The sequence below is a fragment of the Hevea brasiliensis genome, chromosome 9 (assembly GCF_030052815.1).
Source record: "Hevea brasiliensis isolate MT/VB/25A 57/8 chromosome 9, ASM3005281v1, whole genome shotgun sequence".
In the NCBI taxonomy this organism is placed as follows: domain Eukaryota; kingdom Viridiplantae; phylum Streptophyta; class Magnoliopsida; order Malpighiales; family Euphorbiaceae; genus Hevea; species Hevea brasiliensis.
In genome coordinates, this window is record NC_079501.1 from 21,395,024 (window position 1) to 21,418,909 (window position 23,886).

At 36.1% G+C, this 23,886-nt stretch overlaps 1 protein-coding gene across 4 annotated transcripts; it reads right to left on the minus strand.

The window, feature by feature from the left end:
* Nucleotides 1-220: 220 nt before the first annotated feature.
* Nucleotides 221-23,828, minus strand: LOC110670752 (uncharacterized). 4 transcript variants are annotated; one of them, XM_058153401.1, is made up of 19 exons: nucleotides 23,557-23,828; nucleotides 23,343-23,484; nucleotides 17,940-18,058; nucleotides 16,057-16,102; nucleotides 14,875-14,947; nucleotides 14,733-14,790; nucleotides 13,787-13,882; nucleotides 12,494-12,611; nucleotides 12,153-12,419; nucleotides 9,328-9,429; nucleotides 8,991-9,173; nucleotides 8,816-8,912; nucleotides 8,604-8,717; nucleotides 7,213-7,841; nucleotides 6,892-7,088; nucleotides 6,190-6,412; nucleotides 5,485-5,604; nucleotides 3,799-4,563; nucleotides 221-3,457 (listed from the first exon to the last, which is right to left on the minus strand). In XM_058153401.1, the coding sequence occupies exons 2-19, from the start codon at nucleotides 23,436-23,438 to the stop codon at nucleotides 413-415; spliced, it is 6,348 nt and encodes a 2,115-aa protein (XP_058009384.1). In that variant the 5' UTR covers nucleotides 23,439-23,484; nucleotides 23,557-23,828; the 3' UTR covers nucleotides 221-412. The 4 variants fall into 4 exon arrangements, with proteins under 4 accessions (XP_058009384.1, XP_058009382.1, XP_058009381.1 ...); XM_058153399.1 differs by having other exon boundaries at nucleotides 8,816-9,173; nucleotides 23,621-23,828; XM_058153398.1 differs by having other exon boundaries at nucleotides 8,816-9,173.
* Nucleotides 23,829-23,886: the final 58 nt, after the last annotated feature.

Genomic DNA, 23,886 nt, shown 5'->3' on the forward strand with positions numbered 1-23,886 from the left:
GATATTTACTTTAAATAAGATATTTTTAGATTATGAATTTTCTGATGAATATTTGTAAAATTCACTTGTAAGTATTTTGTCTGTGATGCTTTTTTTTTATTTTTAGCACATGCTCCTTTGGTGGGAGTTCGATTTATTAACCCTGTCAATGATTCTCTAAGCTTGAAAGCTCTAAGATTCTCATTGGAGAAAATAATATGAGATTTTGCAGAACAACTAATTGACTAGAACAATGTTTTCACATTTCAATTACTTGCACGAAAAGCTGCAAAGTAATTATGATTCAAGCGAACAAGTGATGACTGACTGCAAAAATATTACATCACTAACTACAACCTCTAATTTATTATGCCTACTTGCAAAACCAGGACCTAAAGTTTTCCTATATACACTAGATGATTATGTTTGTCCATCACGGGTTTCCAATACTGGTTACAAAAGGCACCAGCCTTCTATAGTCTCTCCTCCTCCCTAGTGCACAGTTGTCAAGTACTCTTCCCAGGATCAGACGCGTGTTCTGTAAAGCCACCTCTCTAGGTGGAATGCCTGATTCAATTCCGCTTTGTGTACCTGGTGTGGATGCAACCCCAAACCCTGATCCCATGGCATATTGTAGGGGCCCACTCCGAGCTTTAAATGAGGTCTGAGGAGCAAGCATCTTATCATCAGCACCATTCTCATAAGAACCTGACTCATGTGGGTGGGAACCTGTCAATGAACTACAGCTCTGCAAAAGGGCTTCCAGCACGCTCAATGCTTCCCAACACAATGTACTCTCCACCAGCTGGGACACAATTGCATACATATGCGGGCTTTGGGAAGCATCCATAGGAGTATGCTGAAGCAGCGCTTTGAGCATTAGCAGTATCACACGCTGATACTCAACCGGACCTTTCTCCAATAGTTTTAGCAAGTGCCCAAAAGCCAAAGCAGAGTGCTTTGGAAACCATTCATTGCATAATAGTGGTGAGACACAAGCAAGGAGGTTCTCAATGCTGTTGACCTCTCCTCGGGCATAAGCAACAAAAACAGTGGCTAATTCATTCGATGACTTTGCTCGACACCAAAGAGCAATGTTATTCGCAACGGAACAAGCCTTTTGCCACTGCTGGTGAAGTGGTGAAGCAGGTGCCACTGTTGCATCCTTGCTAAGCTGCAAGCAGAGCCAGGGAAGCAAGCCTGTGATGTGCATCAGGAGCCTTGTCTCTGCATCCCCAAATATAGAATCACATGAGTGCACGGTGATCCGGGAGAGAACCTCAATAGAAACGCCATGACTAACAGTTGACATGAGCCCTTTAAGCACAAGAGGCTGCACCCCTTCAAATGTTGGCAGATTCCCACTGGATGATGCTAGTGATTCAATTCGTTGAAAATCCCCAATGTCACTACCATTATCAAGCTCATCACGAGGCATGCTTGAAAGAAGCACATTTTCTGTTGTTCTATCCCGGAATGATAAACGATCAATCACACGTGAGAAGAGCTCAAGCACCTGACAGTAGACATGAACAAAATCTGTGTGCATCATGGCTACACAACCCCAGAAGAGTTGGGGGTAGAGGATCACCTTTTCTGGCTCCATATTCTCCACCATAACTTGTAATGTCAACAAAATTTCCATGATAAATCCCAAAACTGGGGGTACTGGATTTCCTAGGCATCTATGGAGGCATCTAAGGAGTGATACACAAGTGTCACTTGTGACACTAGGCCGCAATGCACGGTAGATCTGGTGTGAGCGGCACGCAAGGTGTCTTGATGTGCACTCCATGGCCCATTTGAGTGCCTCAGCACCCCAAGTTTCACGAAGATCTCCTTGGAAGAAGATAGCATCAACCATACTCTGAACAAGTGCTGACAAGAGTGCTGCACTTGGAAGCTCAGTTCTTGTAACTGTGGGGTCCTCGTTCTCCCACATCATGCTCCCTCGCTTTGATTGGACATACTTGATCAGACTGACAACCTGCTGCTTGTTCTCTCCGTCACTGTTTTCTACCTCATACAGTTCCAAGTGCCGGCCTGCAAGTGAGTATAACAAATTAACAAGCAAATGCTGACAGTGCTCTAGCACAATATCCTCTGAACTATCCATTGAAACAAATGTGACATGAAAAAGCAGAGGCAAGTGTTCACGAAAATCTTCATCATTCTCATATGCAATTTCTGCCAGTAGAATTAATGCTATATCTGCATGAGTTAGTGAATGCTGTTGATGCCCCTGCAAGGCTGACTGAAGTTCTTTGGCACTAACACCATGCATACCAACTCCAGGATGCAACCCATCTTCACCAGAGTTTGGAGTGTCAATGAGGTAGTCTCCACTATCCCTAGAAACATGGCGGCTTCTTAAACTTCCTGTTGAACTTCTAACCCCCATTAAAGGACCTGACATGTTCACCAATGCTGGAAGGAGCTGACCTGACCGTCCTGTAGTTACTGGAACCACATTCAACTCTGGAGGCATTGGACTTAATGGGCCCGAGGCACTTCGCCCTGTCACACCTGCTGTTCGCCAACTCAGGCTTCCACTAGTATTTCTGAGGGGACCATCAAGGGAACCACGGACGAGTAATGGTGACATGTGTGGCTGGGTGTCCATGACAGATGCAATTTGGGCTGCTGCAGGCCCCTGTGAGAATTCCAACACAAAATTTCCATTTGCATCACCCTTAGTTGCACTTGGCACAACTGGTTCAATGCTATCTTCCAACCTCCGTTGAGCCAATTGATAAACCAGGTGATCAATTGTGCGCTGTGGACAAATCCGTGCTAAATATAAGCTTACCCGCTTTGCAACTGAGAAGTATGTGGCAAATGCACCACTTATTTCAGCAGATGCATTTGAATCACAATCTTCAATTCCTTTTGTAATCAAGAAATCTAATACTGGACTAATATTCCTTGGCTTGCTAGCAATTGTGCTCCATAGTTTTTCAATTTCATCAGGGAACTGATCACCATGTCGCCATGTTACATAATAAAGACTCTTCAGCAATCTTTCACTCCAACCTGAATCCTTGAGTTTCCAGAAATTGAGGTTCTCAATCCATGGAGCCATGCATGTTAAGACCTGATGCTGTGCAATTATATCAACAGCATCCAGTTGCCTCTGCATAATCTCCTCACAAAGAAGCTGGCTTAATTCAGGGTGATCTTTGGCAAGTTTACATGAAAGCTTGTACTGGAATTGTTGGTAGGAATCAGGGAGGTTGCCAACAACAGCAGCTCCATAGCTTCCTGAGCCCTCAATGCCATCCTCAGCCCACTCACGGACAGAAAGTGTTTCAAGCATCTGAAGGGCATCATCACGGATTTGTCTGTTTGGGTCCACAACTTTGTAGAGGATCAGGCTCAAAAGCCTCTGTATTTCACATTTTGGAATCTCTTCGCGCATGTAGACCTCAGCCAACACACTAAAGTAACCATCAGCTATAGCAGCATCAGAATAGTAGCACTGGAAAAAAAATATTCAGCTAATTAGTTATGTCAATTGATTCTCAGACAATGACTTATTGATGTTCATGACCAAAAAAAAAAAAAGACTGGTGCAATGCTGCAAGCAAAGACAGGAGAGTAACTATGGGTTAAGCCCAGAGCATGAGCAATGAAGCAGAATGACTGGAAGGAAACCAATATTTAACATCCCAAACATCTTGTGCACTCAAGACATCAGATATTACTCCGACAAGTTCTCAATTTTTTTAGTGAAATATGAAGCATTCAGTATCACTGATTAGCTTCATAATTCCACATGGGAATGTGATAATGCACCCCAATCAAAGGGAAAAGTATTACCTGGTCAATACAAGCTGGAAAAAGGTCCAAATTGGTAAGAAGAAGATTCTTCAAAGCCAACTTTGCTAAGGAAACACGATGCTGACCTCCTCTATGTCTGTCACGACCAGTAGCTCCACGCACACCTTCTCCTGTGTACTTGGAATAAGATGGAGTTGATGGAGAGAAACCAAATGGAGCCCTAGGTGCAGGGTCATTGAACAAACTGTTGATCCATGATATCACCCGACCACTCATTTTTCTTGCATTGTCATCAAAGCATGGTCCATATAAAAGTGAAGCCATAGCATTCATGGATGCCCACTGTATTGCCTCAATTTGTTCATTCAATTCTTTATCAAATGAAATTTTGTCTATTGAATCTTTTGACCGGTTGTGCTGTGAAGCCTTGTAACGTTCAACATCACGTCGGTAATCATTAACACCATCCTGCCCCCATGTACCGCCAGTTTCATCACTCCAGGACAGAAGTAGATCAAATAGCCGCTTTCTTGTTCTGAGGTCAAATTTTTCTGATTTTGACTCAACAAATTCAGGTGCAAGAGACCTTAAAACAGAAGCAAGTGCATAACGGAGAGGTTGCATTTCTTGGAAGTTCTCATTTGTTGCTGTAAAGATCTGTCTAGTTATTTCATCAATGAATCTGAGATAATGGAGACGGAAAACTGGTTTACGGCCAAGCGTGCCAGGCCAGATTTTCTCAGCAACAGTGCGGTATATATTTGCAATGTGGATTCGGAGTTCCTCACGACGAGACTTTTGAGACTGCACTAATAGAATTGGTATATTAGTTGTCTGGACAGAAACCCCAAACTTGGGAAACTAAGCAATTTGAAGAAAATGAGGCAAAGAGGATTTATATAAAAAAAGAAATGATTAGATATTAATGGGCAAGTGAAATGATAGGTTTCAAACAAAGTCTAAGGTAAGACTTAAATCGGGCTTTGACTACCAAAGCTCAAAGCAATCTTCCAAAAGAAAGAGAACTCGATTATTCAGGAATGCAAAATATAGAAACGGCATGTTATTGGAATGGCAATGGCATATTGAGAAAGAAATGGAAACTGAACCATAAAACAGAAAATTGAAGCAGCACTGATTCAGATATTCCAATTTCAAAACTTAATATTCTTGAAAGGCTGCTGAAAATGAAATGCAAAGGATTCAGATGACCGATTAACTTGACGAACTTATCAAAATGGGGTCAAACTTTGCCACTGAATTCCATCCTAACAAGTTTTCATGTATACGACCTGAAGTCACACTGCCTTAGCACAACTTGGCCCCAATATTCTACTTAGCTTGAACATTGCAATTTCTGCTCCCCAAAACTAGCTGACTGACAAGAAGATTTAAATACCCAATCTTCCCCAAAAGATCATATGAAACTCAGGTGTGAAGTCATTCCCAGCCTATGTGCTCATTGGGTATAAAAGCTCAGCTGTAACAATTCATAATGCTTCAAAGCAGACTCAAAACTTCCTGGTATATTTGGCATATTAACCCATCTTTAAAATATAGCAAAGTAACATGTTCTTCCTAACTGAACTAGCAGTTTGACAATGCAACACTCAGCGACTCAAACTTGGCATGAGTATATGACTAGTGCTTCCATTAAGCTACAAAAGACAGGTGCACAGTTGCAAAACTAACCGACATTTCAGATACTTTATGATAAATTCATACCTTCCACTTGGGTTTTCCCTCAGTTTCGGATGAAACCTCGTCAATAAAAGACGAAAGCTCACTAAACATGATTTCACATGCCTCCAAGTGAGAATGACCAAGAGCCATAGTGGCTGCATGCTGAAGAAGTCAAAACAACCAATTTAAGCATTAGCAACAGTCAACAGACCTTGAAAGCATTGTGAATTTGGGATGGGTAAAATAAAAGAATCAATCCTTTGTATTAGTTAAAAAGAAGGAACAAGGCGCATGCCTACTTCTGTCCAAAACCACCTCAAACTGGTTCTGAATGCATCTCTTATAACATATAATGTTTCTCCTTTCCTTATGAATGGCCAAACATAACATAAACATTGTTACAGGAATATAAATATATGAAGCAAACATGCATTAAGAAAGTAAATACTTTCCCATTAAGGATTTCCACCTCAATTAAATCCACAATGACACTACAATGCAGATTAAAACTAAGACAAAAATTTTAATTAGTTCATGCCCGTTTTAAAGAAAAAGAAGATGTCAGGAACCTGTTGAAAAACAAAGGTTGCAGGCACAAAAAGGATGGCCTGATCAGATTCCAAGCTCAGAAAAGGGAAAGACCCAAGAAAATGCCAATGTACTTCCTCATTTCCATAATTAATTTCCGCACATCTATAACAACAGTGTTCTAAAATCTATAACACATTTCTTGCAAGATACACTTACTACGTTTGCTTCAGATCCAGATTTTAGCGAGGGGAAAATAAGATGGTAAAGATCTTTGGTTGCTGCTAAGCCACCCGCTTCTCTACTATCCGGTGGGCATGAACAAGCAAACATTGCATACATGAGCCACTGATCCAGCTTGTTGTCTACATCCTGTGACTGATGAGCCTTTCCACCTAACTCAATAGGTGTGATATGAGCAAGACGTTGTACAACCTCTACCCTGACAATTAAGATTAGTCACAATGTCAATCCTGCATGTTTTTGTATTGCTGACATTGATTAACATGAAAGAATTTGATTAAACATTAAGAAAACACATTACAACTCATACATTCTGCACTAACAATTAAGCATCCATTCTTCTATATATTTTGAATCTTTCCGGTCAACATAATATCTTAAATGTTATATCTTCAGTAAACTTGTATTTAGTTCAGAAGAATAGGAACTAAGCTATTACATCCCTACTTAAATCTAATACAATAAAAAATTGCACAAACTAGATACAAAATTTTAGCATCACCACCCCTAAAAATACCAGAAATTGAAAGATCTGCATTCGTAAAACCATAAAAAGTTGGCAATCCTGTTGTTATACTTTGAGAGAGCATGTATCAAAGTTGGATAATATGCATGTAATATGACACCAAGCAAAAACAATATAGTAACATGAATATATATAAATCACGCATTACTTACTTTGCTTCCTGAACAGAGTTTGGGCAAAGCTCAGCTGTGTATTTGACAAGTTCACTAAGACATCGAGCCCACCTGTTCTTGTCAGGACTCTCAAATATTATAGATTGAAGAGTCACTTCAGGAGGAATTACATCAGATTCTCGTCTCAGATCAAATGGACGCCCAGAATCCCAATAGCAGCTCTGTACAATGTCATCCTATAATATTGAAAGCATTGAGTTGAGAATAAGACGAGAGAATTTACATACTCAAAGTTCACCTCACATAAAACTATGTAAAAAAATGCAAAAAGTGGAGAAATTAATTATTGGTATAGCTCACCCCATGTTCTTCAAGTACATCGATTACAAATATTGGTTCAGGTTCAAGTCTCAAATTATGGTCCACTTGCTCACGTAATGTAAGGTCTCGTATATCATTCCTTAAGGCACGTACACAGCGCAATAACTCAAGTGCTGTATGCCGAATCTGGCTATCCACAGAACTAAGGAAGATAAGACCCACTGCATCAATCTCAGATGTGCGAAACTCAATTATTTCTGATTGATGAAAAGAAGACTTATTAAATCCTTCATTTCCCTGCCCCCCACGCTTTGTGTCATCAGCGGCAAATTCCAATTTATCATCAAGCAAACAAGCTCTCCAAAAACGCATGAGTTCCAACAAGCGTCCCAAAGAAGTTTGAATGAGAAGAGGAAATTCGTCAGGGAGCCGAAGTATGAAGTTAGCCATCCCTCTCATAACTGCAAATCGACGATGGGGAAGATATCTAACAATTCTATTCAATACCTGTACAGCTTCCTCACGTACACCAGGATCAATACTTATGCCATGTTGTGGGATTATTTCAGTTATCTTATCACTTCTTCCAACTTCTTCTATCAGGTATGGTATACACTTCAGGACTGACCGAAAGAGATACCCTTGGGACTTGTCCTTGGTCACGGCGTCTGAGGAGTGAGCACACAGTTTATTTGGTACATACAATTGCAGCCCAAAGAGGAATAAAATGCAAGCAATACAGGGATAAAGAACAATCAAGCTCACAAATGGAATGGATCATAAGAAGAGTAAGTGGACGGAGTGGGAAAAACTGAAAAACAATAACACTAATGCAGACCTGTTGTCCAACCTACAGGCAACATAAGGGAAATGCAGAGGCATTGATTATGGTAATATTAACTGTGTTGATGCTTCTCACTGTCACTTTATAGGCCACCAATTCATTTTTCTAAACGCTAAGTAACTGAGCTATAATCTCAAAATAGTTGGGCCATTTAAATGAGCTCCTTTTGAACACATTGAGCCAATTAAATTAGCCTTTGTCTCAAATTTCAAACAACAAGCAAAACGTCACATTAAACCAATTACGGCTCATTGACAACTGCGTAAATTCAGATTCAAATATGTCCTAATATTCTTAAAGTAAAACAATTAACAAATAGGACTATGTTAAGCAACTACCATGCCTTCAACCAATCCATGACATCACAAAGCAAATTTATTCATCAATATGACTGTAAGTAAAACAAGTTAATACAAAAAAATTACAATAGAAATAAAATTAGCCACCTGCTTACTTGACAAGTTAATATGATGCTAAAATACATTCATGTCCATGTATGACTTTATGCGACAAATTGCTGACAAAATCACTTGTAACTATACAAAATTTCAGAAAGATGTCACCTCAGAACAAAGGAAGATTTTACCTATTGTTGTCTTCGAAGAGGTCAAAAGAGCCTGACTATAGGTCCTATGACAAGATCTCAAAATTGATTCAATTGCAGCCTTAACTTTTGGTATATAGTGGCCAATATCATGTCCTAATTATGGAACAATAGTTAAAACGAAGCTTAGATAGTCTGGATAAAATAATGAAATCACGTATTGTATCTGTGTAATAGGACAAATAATCAAATACCCTTAAATATTTCCAAGCCAACATGCTGGCTTGAAGGTGACATAACAATGGCAAGCAAAGCACGAAGACCAATAACCTTTGCTTCACTTGGACTATCCTGCTTCAGCAATTCTAATATCATATGGTTCATAGCAAAATCAAGATTATGCTCAGCAATAGTCACACAGAACTCAACTAGTTTGTCATGTTGAACATCCTGAGTAAGCATTCCTTTCCTCAAAATTGTTAAGAGTTGAGAAGTCACACTGTCTAAGTAATCCCATATACGATTTGGGGCCTGGCTAGCAGCATGAACACTCAAGTAAAACCTCAAAACTCGATGAAGACAGTCCAAGGCCATGAAACGATGATTCTTGTCCTGCACAAACAAAACAAGTGAAAGCCAAATAAAAATATGGCCTCAACTCCTAAAAAAATCAACAAGATAAAGACAGCAGCACAGGGGAAAAAATATCAACTGTATTGTCCATCGACTTCCACCCAGACTTAAGTTCAACTGAACAAAAACTTACTCTTAAAAGCTTGTAGAGTTGCTCCATGTGAGGACTTAGGTTGTTGTGGAATATTTGAGGGTCACCAAGGCAGAGAAGAAGTGTCACAAGAGGGTAGCCAACCTGACACATTGAGTCATTCATGTGAGGATAAAAGAAAACACAACAATACACAAGTATTGGGAATTGGGATTGTGTGTGGGAGGGAAATACTGCAAGGGGGAGGGGAAGGGGAGGAAACTCACAGAGAAATTAATAACAAAGGAGAGAAAATAAAAAGAAAAATCAAGATTGAAAAAGAAAACAAAATGCAATAGAACAGGGTAATAAAGTTTCAAACACAAGCTCTATGACAAAGATTCTACAGGAAATGGTAAAGAGAAATAGCCAAACAATCATAACAAAGTGCATAGAACTTCCATAACTATACCACTAACCCTCCCATCCACAGTCTTCATGACCTAAGAGAAGCCAAAACAATCATAAGAATGTGCATAGAACTTCCATAACTATACCACTAACCCTCCCACCCACAGTCTTCATAACCTTAAAGAAGCAGGATAAAGCTGCAAGTAAGGTCAGACCAATGGCTGCTAAAAGTCAAATTCCGCAACTAAAAATCTTGTCCAAGTTCAACCCAATGGAAACTCATGTTTGAGCTGGTTACTCAAGCTCAATAATCAACATGAAACTAGTAGCCTAATTCATGTTAATCAGTTTGGGTAAACATGTAACAGAATTAGGATAGTCATAACTTGAACTAATGATTACTAGTACATTTCGATATCCATCAATCTGGAAGCAGGTGATACAAAATGGCTTATTCAATACTAGCAAAAAGGGGCGACACATGCAATGCATAGATCACACTAAAGATATGAAAGAAGGATAAAACATGTAAAACCAATTAATCCTGCACATGATTGTCCAAGTTGGTAAAAGATGTGTTCAAAAGCTAGCTCACAAGGGAAGTTTTATAAACCCATATATATAACACCCAAGACCTCCCTGCAGAACCAATGTGCGAAACATCATTCCCGACCCCTTCAAACTGAACGTCCTCATGAAGCAACTGGGGTCATGACTCGTTCACCCCGGCCTCTCCCAAAAAACATCAAGGAACTTTTGTACATGGCCCACCAACCCATGCAAAGTAAGGCTCTGATACCAAATTGATGCGAACCTCAAGAACGATGCCTTAAAACCCACAAACAGGTTTGGTTAATAATCCCAAGAAAGCCAAAATCAAATTCAAACACCAAAGAATACCTTGACCTATCAATTATATAGAATTGAAAACCAAGATAATTCAAAGGTAGAATTAAAAATTCTTGACGCAAAGTTTATAATTAAACAAGAACCAAGAATATCAAGATTGTTAAACCCTACAAAATTAATCACTCTTGAAGAATTTAGTTTAGTTCAAGAAAGAACTTAGAAAAAATCTCTCTCTTTTATTAATTTAATCAAAAGTAATGTTTCCCTCAAAAAGTATTAAGTTAACTTTATATATACGGCTGAAACTCTAATTCTCTATGCTAAAAAAAATAAGATAAAACCCTAAAAATTAATAATAAAAAAAAAAGCTGGAGTGGGCTGCACTCCTACCTAAGGCCCAAAAACACATAAATAAGGCCCAAAACACATATTTGACTAAAAATAATTAAATAAAATCATTCAGACTTGTCCTAAATTAAAAGAAAAATACTAAATTTGCATAAAAATCCATCAATTCTGTCAAAATATTTCTTGCTCATCTCCCACGTAAACTTGGATCAAATTAAGCCACTTTTTATCTTCTTAGAATCCCAATTTATTGATTGTATCTCCATATTTAGCTTCTTGTGCAACCGATTCCTCAATCAATTCTTGCATCTTTTTAACTCTAGTCCTTGTGATTGGAGCTTCTTGTGCAATTGCATCTTGAATCCTCTCATGAACATTCCTAGGATCTTGTTGTTCTTGTTGATTTCCATCACTAAAACTGAATGTCTTGTGCACTTAAATACTAATAGCAAAAACCATATTTCAAAGAATACTCACTAAATTGGTTTTGGGATTCGCTTAATATCTCAAGGCCTCTATCAGGCCCACCCAAGCCTTTAGGCCAGGATAAAATTCCTCAACAACCCAACTGTAAATTTAGGTCACCAAGTTCAGCCTGACTCACCAATTCATAAAGAAAAATAATTCCAACTGCCAAATGCCAACTTCACCCATCAGTAAAAAAATTCATTATGCCAACAACATTTTGGCATTCCCAAACTACATCATTACTAAATTTCAAAAGTTATTGTGGTATGGACCAGCACCAGCAAGTTGAATAATGCAGTCCATAATGCATTCAGCGGTTGAACTAAAATTTAAAATCACGAGGTAATTTAATGCTTTAAGATGTGGAAGGGGCCTAGTTAACCTCATAAGTGAATTGGGATGTCATGGCACAGCAGTTCAAAGCTATAAAACCACTGCAGATTAAAAAATTCTAAAATCTCTACAAACTATTGTGAGATTCAAGATTCAGAATGGGAGCTTAGGAAAATAATGTTACCACAGAAGATTCAGCCCAAGAACTAATTAGGCACTCCACAGGAATCTAAATGGCACACGCAAGTCTTTCAAAACTGACTGAAAAAGAGTAGTTCTTCCATCAAGAAATTCATTAAGCAAACTTTTTATGCTTTGCAATTGCACACTACAATCAACTTAGAGAACAGCAGCATGCCAGCATCTCAGAATTCAAATGAAAAAAAAGAATTCAAGTAAAAGAAACCAGTTAATGTATTTTACCATATTAAAACAACCAAAAGGTAGAAAAAGAAGTAGATGATCTGAGATCCACTCACAGCTATATGTTTACTTTGTTTGTCCATCCAATGCATAAGTTGCACTCTTATCCTCCCAACAGCTTCATACCATAGTGTAAGTGCATTTTCTACACCTGAAGGGGGCCACTGGCTTTTTCCACCATCTGCTAGTGGAGCAAGGATATTTGAAAGCATATTACAAAGTGCATGGTAAAGCTCACTCTTGCGTTTATGTGGTGCACGGTTAAGAGGGTTTGCTTTTGCCACAAAGGAAGCTGAAGCATTCAGTCCTCCCTCAGTTTTAACCTGGCATTTTAAATTTATTGTTAAGTCCTTGTTTCCATGTCATTTGCCCTTGAACAAGTTAATTATATACACACCCCAAGTTTCAGATAGCGCATCCCATTGATGATGCTCAGTGTTTCACTTCGGGCAACATTAGTGTCAATCCGTCGAGTGTTTAATTCCATAAAAAAGCGTTCAGTTACAGAACTAAACCTGTAGAAGAGAAAAAACATGAAAACCTGTAAGAAAAAAAAATGAACACCATAAAAGTTGTATAATATTGAACTCTACAAGTATGGAGGAGGAAAATAACAAAATAATATCTGCACCCACTTCTAACAGCAAACTCTTTGAAAGCACTTGATTCGTGATCCGTTCAACCAAGGAATGCATGTTTTATCTACTCAAACTATACCTTTCATTGCAGATCATTTATAAGCTTTCAATTTCAACCATCAAATGCTAGAAAAGAATACAGGGTTAAGATATAATATCCTCCCCCTCTCTCTCTCCGTCATTCTCCGCCCCAAGTCTGTCCTAAAATCTCAAATGCTTATTGGATTAAGCTATTTTTAGATAAACTACCACCTAATACTTTACCTATGGTTCCACAAGTTAAACTTATGAAATTGTATGCAATTAAAAAACTCTTTATAAAAATGAACAGGATGGGATGCAAGAAGGCGGACTATGTGATACTCCATTTATTATTATCCGTCACAATCATAATCTCTCAACTCTCAAGAAATAATATCAACCCCTCTTTAAGAATATCTGAACCCATATGTAAGTCATAATAGACAGATTACGCATTTCTTTTTTCATTCTTTTCATTTCATCACTTGTATTTCAGCTGGGATTCCAAAATTGGATGAAGAAATGAGTAGATGGATACTACACCATAAACAAAATTGCATGAAGACATAGTTAGATGAAAGTTTAAGCATTCGGATAAGAGAAAACAGAAAGCAGCAGTGGTCCCATATATAAAGTACCCTATCTAGCTTAGAGTAAGTAATAAAAATGATGACTTTTAGATATTTATGCCAGTATCATCCCATAAAATATGACATACATAATTATTCAGCCTAAAGAATAAAGAAGTCAAACAAAAGCACAGCTGAAAACAAATAGTCAATATATGCCCAACTTGATCAAGGATGGACCTATCAGGACTATGGCAAAGCTAAATTAACCTTGAACTGAACTTACACTGATTACCGACATCATTTATGCACAAAACTAAACCAAGCATGTAACTACAAAACATAAGACAATTTAAACAATAAATAATTAAAAAGAGGAAGAAAACTCTCCTGTTATCAATAGTTCTGAATTGAAGAAAAACTATCAGTGTCAGGGATCAAAAATCAAAATGTGACAATCACCTGATACGAGACAAGGCACCTAAGAGTTGAGCAACTAAGTCCAAAAGGAGCCCTCGTAAATCAACCAACGAGGGATAGTCAATCTGGCTAACAACCCTGAAAAAAAAAAAAGAATTTACTGAGTGCATACCAAAATAGATGGGTACAAGAACCATTTATGTTTTATGGAACGCAAATTTTATGATTGATTTTCAAAAGTTTTAGTTGACGTATTCATAGCATTAGAGGGGCAGGAACTTGTTCCTGAATATCTGTGATGCAGAATATATTCCTAAAGATTTTAAGAGTACCTACTTTAGGAAAAAATATAGAAAATAAGAACTTTTAGAGATTTTTTATGATTGTGCATCCCTAATTAGATTAGGGTTCCTAATTAAATTGGGATTATTCAATTCCAAAATAGTTTAGGATCCTCAATTCCTAATTAGGGTTATTCAAACACTATATATAGACAAAGAGATTCTCATTATTTTTCAAGCTTTGTTATGACAGTTTCTATGAGATCAATAATATCTTGAGAATTAGTTCTCTTTTGCAAGGATTGGTCCCTGATTTCTTTTCTTCTTTGCTCTTTATTTGTTCTACATCAGTCTGCCTATTACATGCTTAATTCTAGATCAAGGGCATGATTGTCCTCAGGTAAAAGTACTATAAAATTTTTTGTAAAACAAACTGAAAATTTCATTTGATCATTAAATCTTTTCCTTCCATTCAAGAGAAAACCATGAATGCATATTTCACAGTTAGTGCAGCTCATATAAAATTTTCTACAAAAGAGGACTTAAGATGAAACTGCCAAAGTGGGAAAGACGGTTCAGAGTTTTAGCAGTGCCATGGAGAACCATCAGATTTTCCATTTGATATGACCAAAAAAATTTATTGCAATTGAAGCAGATATTTAATCACCTTTTTTAAAATTTCCTAAACCAATCTATAGCAGCCTCACCTGTCAGCATTGATTAGCCAGTCAAAAACAAAATTTTCAAGTCCAGACCAAAGCTTCTCTGCAATGAAAACAAGCTATTATATTTCACTAATATGAAATACAAAGACAAAAAGAAAGCAACAAAAGAATATCATGAACAAACCAGTAAGTCCTTCCTGAGGACAGCACTCCACAAAACGAATGCAGGCTGAGCAAAAAATACACTCAACTGCAAGCTAATCCCATGTAAAGATAGAATTAAACTCTGAATCAAATAATCATATTTCTCTAAACAGGAGGATTCATAGCCTATTATATCTTCTCTACCAAATAAATAAAAAGAAAAATAATTAACCACATATCTGTGAACAAAAGAGAGAATTATATTTCTCCAGGTTACTGATCATAAATTCGCAATAAAGATAAAGAAGTAACAATGGCATGTTGTTTTCCCTTCTATCATAAAAATCATTCATAAAGAGAAAAAACAGAATTGACTTCCAAAATAACAAACAGCCTCACCATATTCTTACACATCTATTACATCTTGCTAACCCATGGACTGCCATTCAGAATGACTAATCATCTCCAATTTCCTGAGAATAACAAAATGAATACCCTAACAGGGTAACATTATGTTCTGTTGGGAGGAAGGAAATTAGAAAGGAAGGAGGACTCAAAGTGAAGGAAGGATTTGTGATGGAATGGGGCTTGAAATTCATTTATTTGTTCAGTTGACAATTGACAAAGGAAAGGAAAAGATTTTATAAGAATTTATTTTCAGGAAACTCTGAAACCAAAAAAAATAATAATAATAATAATGACATGTGCTTTGACAGGTTAAAAACAAGGGAAAACTGCGAAGTATGCCCCTATTTTAAGTGTCCTCTCAAATTCTCCCACTCTGGAAGGGTGAGAAAGAAGGGTGAGAAAATATGCACCCAAATGAAACAAAGGAAGGATGCTTGCTTTCCCCCTTCTTAAGGAGGTTCCGTAGCTGAAATCCAATGGGAATGGACATTGGGTCATTAACAAAATCCTACAAACTCAAGAACAAAAAAGATGGGAAAAAAGCAAGCTTGTTGAATTTTAAGAAACACCTTCTTTGAAAATATTAACCAAGTAATCCACCTAAATGTGTCAGCATGAAGTTTTAACTCCTTAACAACTATGAACGCAGGTACTTTTATGGGCACACAACTGGACAATTCTCCTATGTATGCAAACACATGTTACCATATAACACATGTTACCATATACACACACTCTATTATGAATAAACTATAACTTTTAGTAAATAAACTAGCCACTATATTATTGATTCATGAGGTATTCCTTAACAAACCTTTCTTTGGAAGGTAGACGCATCATTTGCACCTTTGGGAGATTCACTGCAACAAAAATCCAGTAAAGGGAGAAAAAACTTTTAGCAGAAAACAATTACACACCTAAAAGGATGATCAGGATTTTAATATCTAAGTTAGACTTAAGAATTGACAATGCAGACTTAGTTATGACATTGCTTTCCGATGTGCTAATAAAGAAAAGTACCTTTTGCAAAGTTAATTTTCATACTGCCTCCAATTCTTTTTGTAGTTCATCTTCCTCAATCTTAAGCTCCATTTGTTTCACATAATTGAAAATATCTTGTGTGGAAAACATACTTTTGAGAAAATGACAACTAAACATTATTTTCTAGGATCTAGCATTTAGGCCTATGAGGACTTTATATTCAAACATTTTTTAAGATGACATTCAGTTTTAAACTTTTAATCCAGTTGGATAGAAAATGAAATTTGCAAGGAAAGGGTCAAAAGCAAACAGTAGATTAGTAGGTATGTGTCTTAGTAGATCTCAGTGATCTTCTTCCCTTTGTGAATTCATAGAAGTCCAGAAACAACTTCCCCTTTCTAAAATGAAATTTTGTTCTCTTTGATAATAGCGTAGGTTTCCTTTCGCTAAAAAAATACGTTTTTTTGGCTAAAAAAATACGTTTTTATCAATTTTTCTTTATGACACAGACACTAGAATGTAGAAAAGATTTCTAATAAAATAATTTTGCAAAACAATAGAGCCCTAATGTGATGTAAGATTTCAATTAGTATACTATCCAACCATTCACATGCATTTCTCAAATAATGAAATGGTGATAATTTGAAGTAACCACAACTAATATAATCCACATTTTATTTGCAAATGAAAAGTACAATAGCTTGCTTAATATACACTTGGAAGAATTCTTAGTCATATTGATGATCAAGCCACATAAGGCTTAAGACTTTTAGGATCATCAGCACCAAGTTAGCATACACACAAAAAAGATAAGATAGTTAAGACCTTGCCTCAACTTTCTTCAAGTTAATACTGAATAATAAATTTACATAGGGAAAGGATGAGATAGTCAAGCCCCTGTCTCCATTTTCTTAAATTTAATACCAAACATATTAAACCTACATAAGGTAACATGCTTTTCGTAATTTTTATCTGGATGCAATAGCCTAGCACTCAAAACACACTTCAACCACTAAAACGTGTTGTGCTTTTGAGATAACTCTTAACAAACTTTGTTAAAAGGACTCACACTATTAGACTGATAAATCCTTAGCAAATGTAGTACTCAACTTAACCCTCATTATTCCCTAAAAAAATTATAATTCTACTACATCTCCTTCCCTAAATGACCTAATATTTGATATCTAAATGTTTCCATATTAGACAAAATTAAACTGCTTTATAGGCAATAGGCATACCATCTTTCCCACACAACAATCTCATCTTGGTCTCTTTATTGTCCATCCTTTCTTTTACTATCACTCTTAACTCTCATCCATTTGGCTTTGATGTTAATATGTAAATTCATCTTCTTCAAACCCTATCTCTAGCCAACCCAAATAGTTTGGGATTAAGGTTTAGTTGAGTTTAGTTAAACTCCCTGCTTAAACAACATTTCTATTTTTATCATTTGTCAATGCTTTTCCCATCCACATTCTGGCAACATGGAGAAAGGGACCATACAGGCAAATAACAAATGTAAATCAAGGATTGATGATAGATAAAATTGAGATTACAAATGGAAACAAGCCTTTAACCATGAGAATGAAAATTTCTTGCTCCCCATGCAAAATGTAGTTAATAATTGATATTTTAACTATTAAATTCATGAGAAATAAATGCCCACGAATATAACTGTAATAAGAAACTCTCGGGCCTAGGGTTGCGGTAACCTACCCCTCTCTCCATCTAAGAAGAGCTTCTAAAAGTGGTACAGGAGTATGTCGGGCAACCATAGCCAAGGAATCCAAAACCTGCTCATACGCAGGGTCCGATGGTCGAAGGTACTGTCCATCCTGCATATGATCAGGTAAAATCAATAAGAATGCCAAACACTTTCTATAAATATCAGCCAATATTAACAGTACCTTTAGAACCAAAAATATCAAACCAATGCAACAATAATACAGCATCAAAATCTTCTACCTTCTTCAGGCCAGAACATCTAAAATTCAGCTTTAGTAAGCCTTCTAAAAATTTTTGGTGAACCATTATTCGTTGGGAAATACCAGATAATTAGTTCTAAATCATGGACCAAGCAACAATGTAACACCCTCATGCTAAGTAGTTCCGTATATTCTACTGTTCCGGTGATCAATGTCTGTTCGGACAGTTAGAGTGTCTGGAGCCATACATAAATCACATAGAAAAGCCATAAATTAAACTAATAAAGACCAAATGAGGTTGAATGAAAATAAGAGAAATGAAGCACAAATTGATTAAATGAACCTAGGTCCCGGCGATTGGTGACCGACACAGGAAGTGACTGTGAGATTAGTTACTACCCTAAATTGGTATAGAACTCTATAGAGACCTTAATTAAGGATTAAATTAGAAATTATTGGGAATTTGAAAATCAAAGAAATGAAAAAGGAAGAAGTACAATTAAGTGAATCAAAACCTAAGGACTCATCGAGTGTTATTGAAAAAGATGGACTATAACCCGATGGGGGGCATTTTGGTCAGTTCACTTTAAGAGTTGACTTTTGACCTAAATGTCCACTAAAATGAGTGAAAATAAAATATTGAAATAGAATTAAAATTATGAAAATGTGTATGAAAAATTAAATGGGACACATAAGGAATTAAGGAAATTGCATTAAAAAAATAATAATAATAATAATAATTAAAATTAAAATTTTAATTTATTTAATTTATGGATAATTATCTATAAAGAAGACAAAAGAATTTAAAAAAAAATCAATTATTCCATCTTCTTCTCTCCATAGGCCAGCCACCCTCGCTCTCTCATTCCTTCTCTTCCTTCCTCCATTAACAACATCTCCAAGCTCCATGACCGCAATTTCTTCCCTAATTACCATACAAAAAATTAGTAGAAAACCTCTAATTAGTCGATGATTTGAAGATTGGGAGCAAGAAGAACAAGTGCACTTGAAGAATTAGAGAATTGGAAAAGCTACATTAGAGGTAAGTCATTTTACAAACTTGAAATTATTATGTATACATGGAATTAGGGTTGATTGTGGGGAAATTACTTGGGAAAGCATGAAAATCATGCATGATATGGGAGTATGGATTTTCGGCCAGCTTTGAAAATTTAGGGTTTTGATGTGTTTGATGAAATTAAACATGAATTATAGCTTAGGTGAAGTTTTATACATGAATTATGTAGTTGCATTTGATGGGAATTATTGAAATTGAAAGATGAAGATTAGGGTTTTGGTGAAATTCGGGCTTTTGTGGTATGTTGTTTAATTAATGTTTATAAGGTCAAATTATGGTCATTTGATGTGTTTTGGTTGAGAATTGGTATTGGTTTGGCAAAGGGATTGATGGAAGTGAATTTGTACCTTAGGTGTTGAATCTGGACACTTGAGTCCAGTGTGTTTAAAAACCTATAAATTGAGCTACACAACTCCAATTGGTGTGAAACTAATTGGAAATAAAAACTAAGACATAAGGCTCCAACTTTCATGAAGAGAGTATGCCCAGAAAATAACCATAGGATACCTCAAATTAGGCTTGAATCCGGGTTACCAATTCTGGACCTGGAGAAAATGACCATATGAACAATACTTATTCAATTAGGCATAACTCACTCTAGAAAACTCCAATTTAGATGATTCTTGAATCTATGAAAAACTGAGACATAGGAAAACAATTCTTATGAAGATCATGAAGCCAAATTATGACCCTAAGTTAATCAAATTGCTAGACAAAGTTAGTACAGCAAATTTGCCTGATTCTGGACTAAATCTAAAAGTCCTGAACAATTAGGCATCCGACCAGTTTTAGCAAAATTGTCATAACTCAAGCTACAAAACTGCAAATGTAGTAATTCCAAAGTCAAAATAACCATAAGACAAAGAACTAAAAAGTTCATATTTTGACCTTAACCCAGTTCTTAGGGCAAAGTAGGAAAAATGTTGAGGTAAGTTAGGAATGCCAAATATGGAATTCCTGCAGTGTAGCCAATTTGCCCTGTGACCTCCGAATAGTTATCAGGCCATAACTTCCTCTATAAAACTCTAATTGAAGTAATTCAAAATGATTTTGGAACCTAAGAAAAAAGTCTAAAACATTGTTTTAGGGACTTGGTCCAAATTCTGAGCTTAAGATGCTTGGAAATGGAATGCAACTTTAAGGTAAAAATCTGAAAAACATGGGGTTGCAGAGTAAGACACCTGGAATAGTGTTTAGTAAATTGACCATAACTAGAGCTATAGAACTCCAAATTGAGTGATTCAAAAAGGAAAATAAAACTAAGACATAAAGGAACAACTTTCATTAAGATCATCTTCCCAAATTACGAATGAAACTAGGTTAGAATTGGGTTCTAAGGTCAGGTCTTGAATCTGCCCTGAACCCAGAAACTTTTAAATTTCATGGTAACTTAGAAAATTATTTAATTAGTTATTGGTTATAGTTAGAGTATTGAGACATTGCACTTGTGTAATTTCAGTGGAAAAAGAGCCTTCTAAGGAAGGGAAAGACTAAGCTAAGAAAAGAGAATTCAAATAAGGTTTGTGCACAATTAGCTTTTTCCTTTGTTTTTGAATTTGTAATTGATTTGAGTGAGCTTTATATGAATGAGTTATGATTTTCCTTTGCAATTGAAAACTTTAAATTGTGAAATGAATTTATGATTATGGAAAGGCGGATGTTGGCTATCAATTTTATTTTAGCAAAGGGGTGAGCCGGATTTTGAATGTTTTTAGAAGTGTTTAGGTACTTGATGTGTTGCCAACCCTATAAGGGGAATTTCATGAATGAAATGTGATTATTTGAATTGCAATATGATTCTTTGAATGGAAATTATTTGAATTTGTTTTGAAACCACAGTTGGCATAACAATTTGATTTGTGTCCCTCATTATTTGGGGTGAAATTGATTATGTTTCCTCCCCCCCTGGATTATCAGTTGAGGTTGAGTTCGGATGAATACTCATATTGCTAGTTAGCCACCTCCCTCATTAATTTCGATTAGTGAGGTTGTAGATTGCTTTGTCGTTGTGTACAACACAGCATTGATTGGAAATTTTGTGTCATGACCCTAACCGTGTAATTGTTTGCAATACAACTGATTTGTGAATGTTTTGATAAAATGTGATTAAAAATAAATGATTTATATGATTAAAAATTTTAACATTGGTTTTATGACTTATGAAAAATTTGGATATTTCAAATTTCTTGTTATGCATTAATAAAACATTTTATATTAAGTTTAAAAATTATAGTTGTGCACCACTAAGTTCAACGCTCAGTGATAGCTGTTTTATACTGTCGCAGGTAAAGGAAAGGATAAAGCTGCAGAGTAAGAGGCTGCGGAGTGGTGTTTGGATTTGATTTCGGGTATATATTAGGTATACCCTTTCGTCATTTTATTTTGGATGTATTGTAGCCATATGTATGTATGTAAAGACAATGAACAGTTTGTACATAAACTTTGTAACAATATTTTTCTTGCAATTATGGAGATTTGTAAATTTGTAATTAATTATTTCTTTTTTATTGTAATAATATAATACTATTTCTTTATCTTTTGGATTTGTGAATGAAAGAAAGCAAAATTTTGATTAATGATTGATTACAATATGTTATATAAATTGCCACAAGTGATTTTAATAGGTTTCATAAATTTGATTTATTGAAATTACAGCCACCACCACGAGGATTTTTCGCAGAAAACTTTCTTTATTTTTAAAGATATTAAATTTATTCCTTAACTAAAAATGTATTTGATTTGTTTAAAATCCCTTATAGTATATTTAATGATTCATCGGTAGGTGAAGTTTGGTATTTCATTAAGTATACTACGGGATTATCTTATACCTTACAGAGGAGTAAGGTGTGACAAACAAACTAATGAAAGAAAAATGACTATAAAACTCACATTCTATAGCCAAAAACACAAATGTCATATTGCCTTATTAGCTCTCCTTATATGCAGCAAGTCATTGTTATTGTCCTTGCTAAGAAATGTAAACCAAATAAATTTCTAGCGGGAAAGCAACCCTGAATTTGAAAACAAAGTTTGCAAAAGGAAAACTTGTGAGTTGCTAGCAAAAGAATTTACAACAGTCAAGAGTGTACTTCAAAACTTTTGAAAGCCTAAATCCCCATGATAAAGCTGGATGGAGGGCAAAAAGAAATAAGAAACAATATCCTCCATTTAAAAAAAAAAAGAAAAAGAGAAAACCAGCGACTACCAGTGTTTCAAATAATTCTTCCAATTTTGACAATCATCTGTGGCTTCTTTGTAAGAGAATAGAACACAAATTACAAATATTTTAGAAGAACTAAAGAACAAGTGTCAAAAAATTGGTTATCGAAACTCATACCACACAAGTCGATGTGATATTCATTAATAACTACCACAACAGTGTAACTGGATTCAGAGTTCACAAACAACAAATACACATGAGAATGTATTCATTAGAAACAATGGAGTTCAAGTTCTAATTCCATGGGATTTATAGTGGATAAATGATATCAACAAAATAAGCAACTAATCCATTACTAAAAGAAGTACTAAGTAAATCTCTAATTCAACCTTAGAAAGACCCTCTCACCTACCATTTCAAATTATCAAGCAAACTCCACAACTTCCCTAATATTCCATGTAGGGTCAAGAAATAAAGCTTGCGCTATTTCTACCCATCAAACATTAATTTGGTGTCGTATTGCTATAATCCATCATTGCCTTTAAGAATGATACTGAGAAGTAAAAGCATACAAAATTTGCACAGTGTCGTTCTCAGAAGTAATACTATTAGAGAGAACCATCAAATGTAGATAGTAATTCATACTACTGAGAACTCTAATCACGCCACTAGACAATTCCTCAAGCCTTCTACACCCTAAGCAAGTAGATGTAGTAATTCTAAACAGAAAACCAAGAACCACCCCCCCCCCCACCCCACCTCCCATGAAAACAATATTATCCACATTGCAATCTACCCAAACACACTTTTCTCCCAATCCACAAAAGTAACAATATCCCGCAATTCTATTTTGCAATTTCTTCATTCTCTATCATGCTCCAGGACAGAAACTCAATCTTACACAGAATCCCAAATGTATATAACGAATAAAATAAAAGAGAAGGAAAACTACAGACCTGAGCTTGAGCTGTTTCAATGCGACGTCTGGCCAGCGGGAGGAACCGCTGCAGCAGGGCATCAACAATCAGCTTAGCAGCGCTTCCTGCTTTCATTTTTATTGTAATTGTTATTTACCAGGGACTACCCACAACAGTCAACCTGAGACCCAAAAATGAAAAAGTTAGTCCCAGGAATTTGAAAGAACTCAAAGTGGAAAAGAAGGATTTTTACATGAAGGGTTGCGAATGAGGACAAAGGAGTGTTGATCTGATTAAAATTGAGAGGAATAGAAAACCTGAAAACCCTTTAGGGTTTCGGTAAATGATTGCTTGAAGCTTTACCCATTGCTAGTTGGGAGGATCTAGCACCAACAACAACGAAACGTCTGCTTGATTAATCCAGAAATAACTAATTTAAACAGCAGAGAAAACGGTGGATCGTTTCATCATATTGTTCTCATCTCATGTCAGATCGTATTTAATATTTTGATCGTTATTCTTGCGGTTAAAGACTTGAGTTTATTTGAGGAGAAATGCCAGCGATAACCCGCTCGTGTTTCGA

Bases quoted from the DNA above. Each gene is read 5' to 3' on its own strand.
- LOC110670752 (XM_058153399.1), bottom strand. From the start codon at position 23,438: ATGAAAGCAGGAAGCGCTGCTAAGCTGATTGTTGATGCCCTGCTGCAG. The intron at 7,842-8,603 runs GTAAAATCTTCC...CTCACTCCTCAG, and splicing joins CTCTTCGAAGACAACAATAG to ACGCCGTGACCAAGGACAAG. The intron at 7,089-7,212 runs GTGAGCTATACC...TCAATATTATAG, and splicing joins ATGTACTTGAAGAACATGGG to GATGACATTGTACAGAGCTG.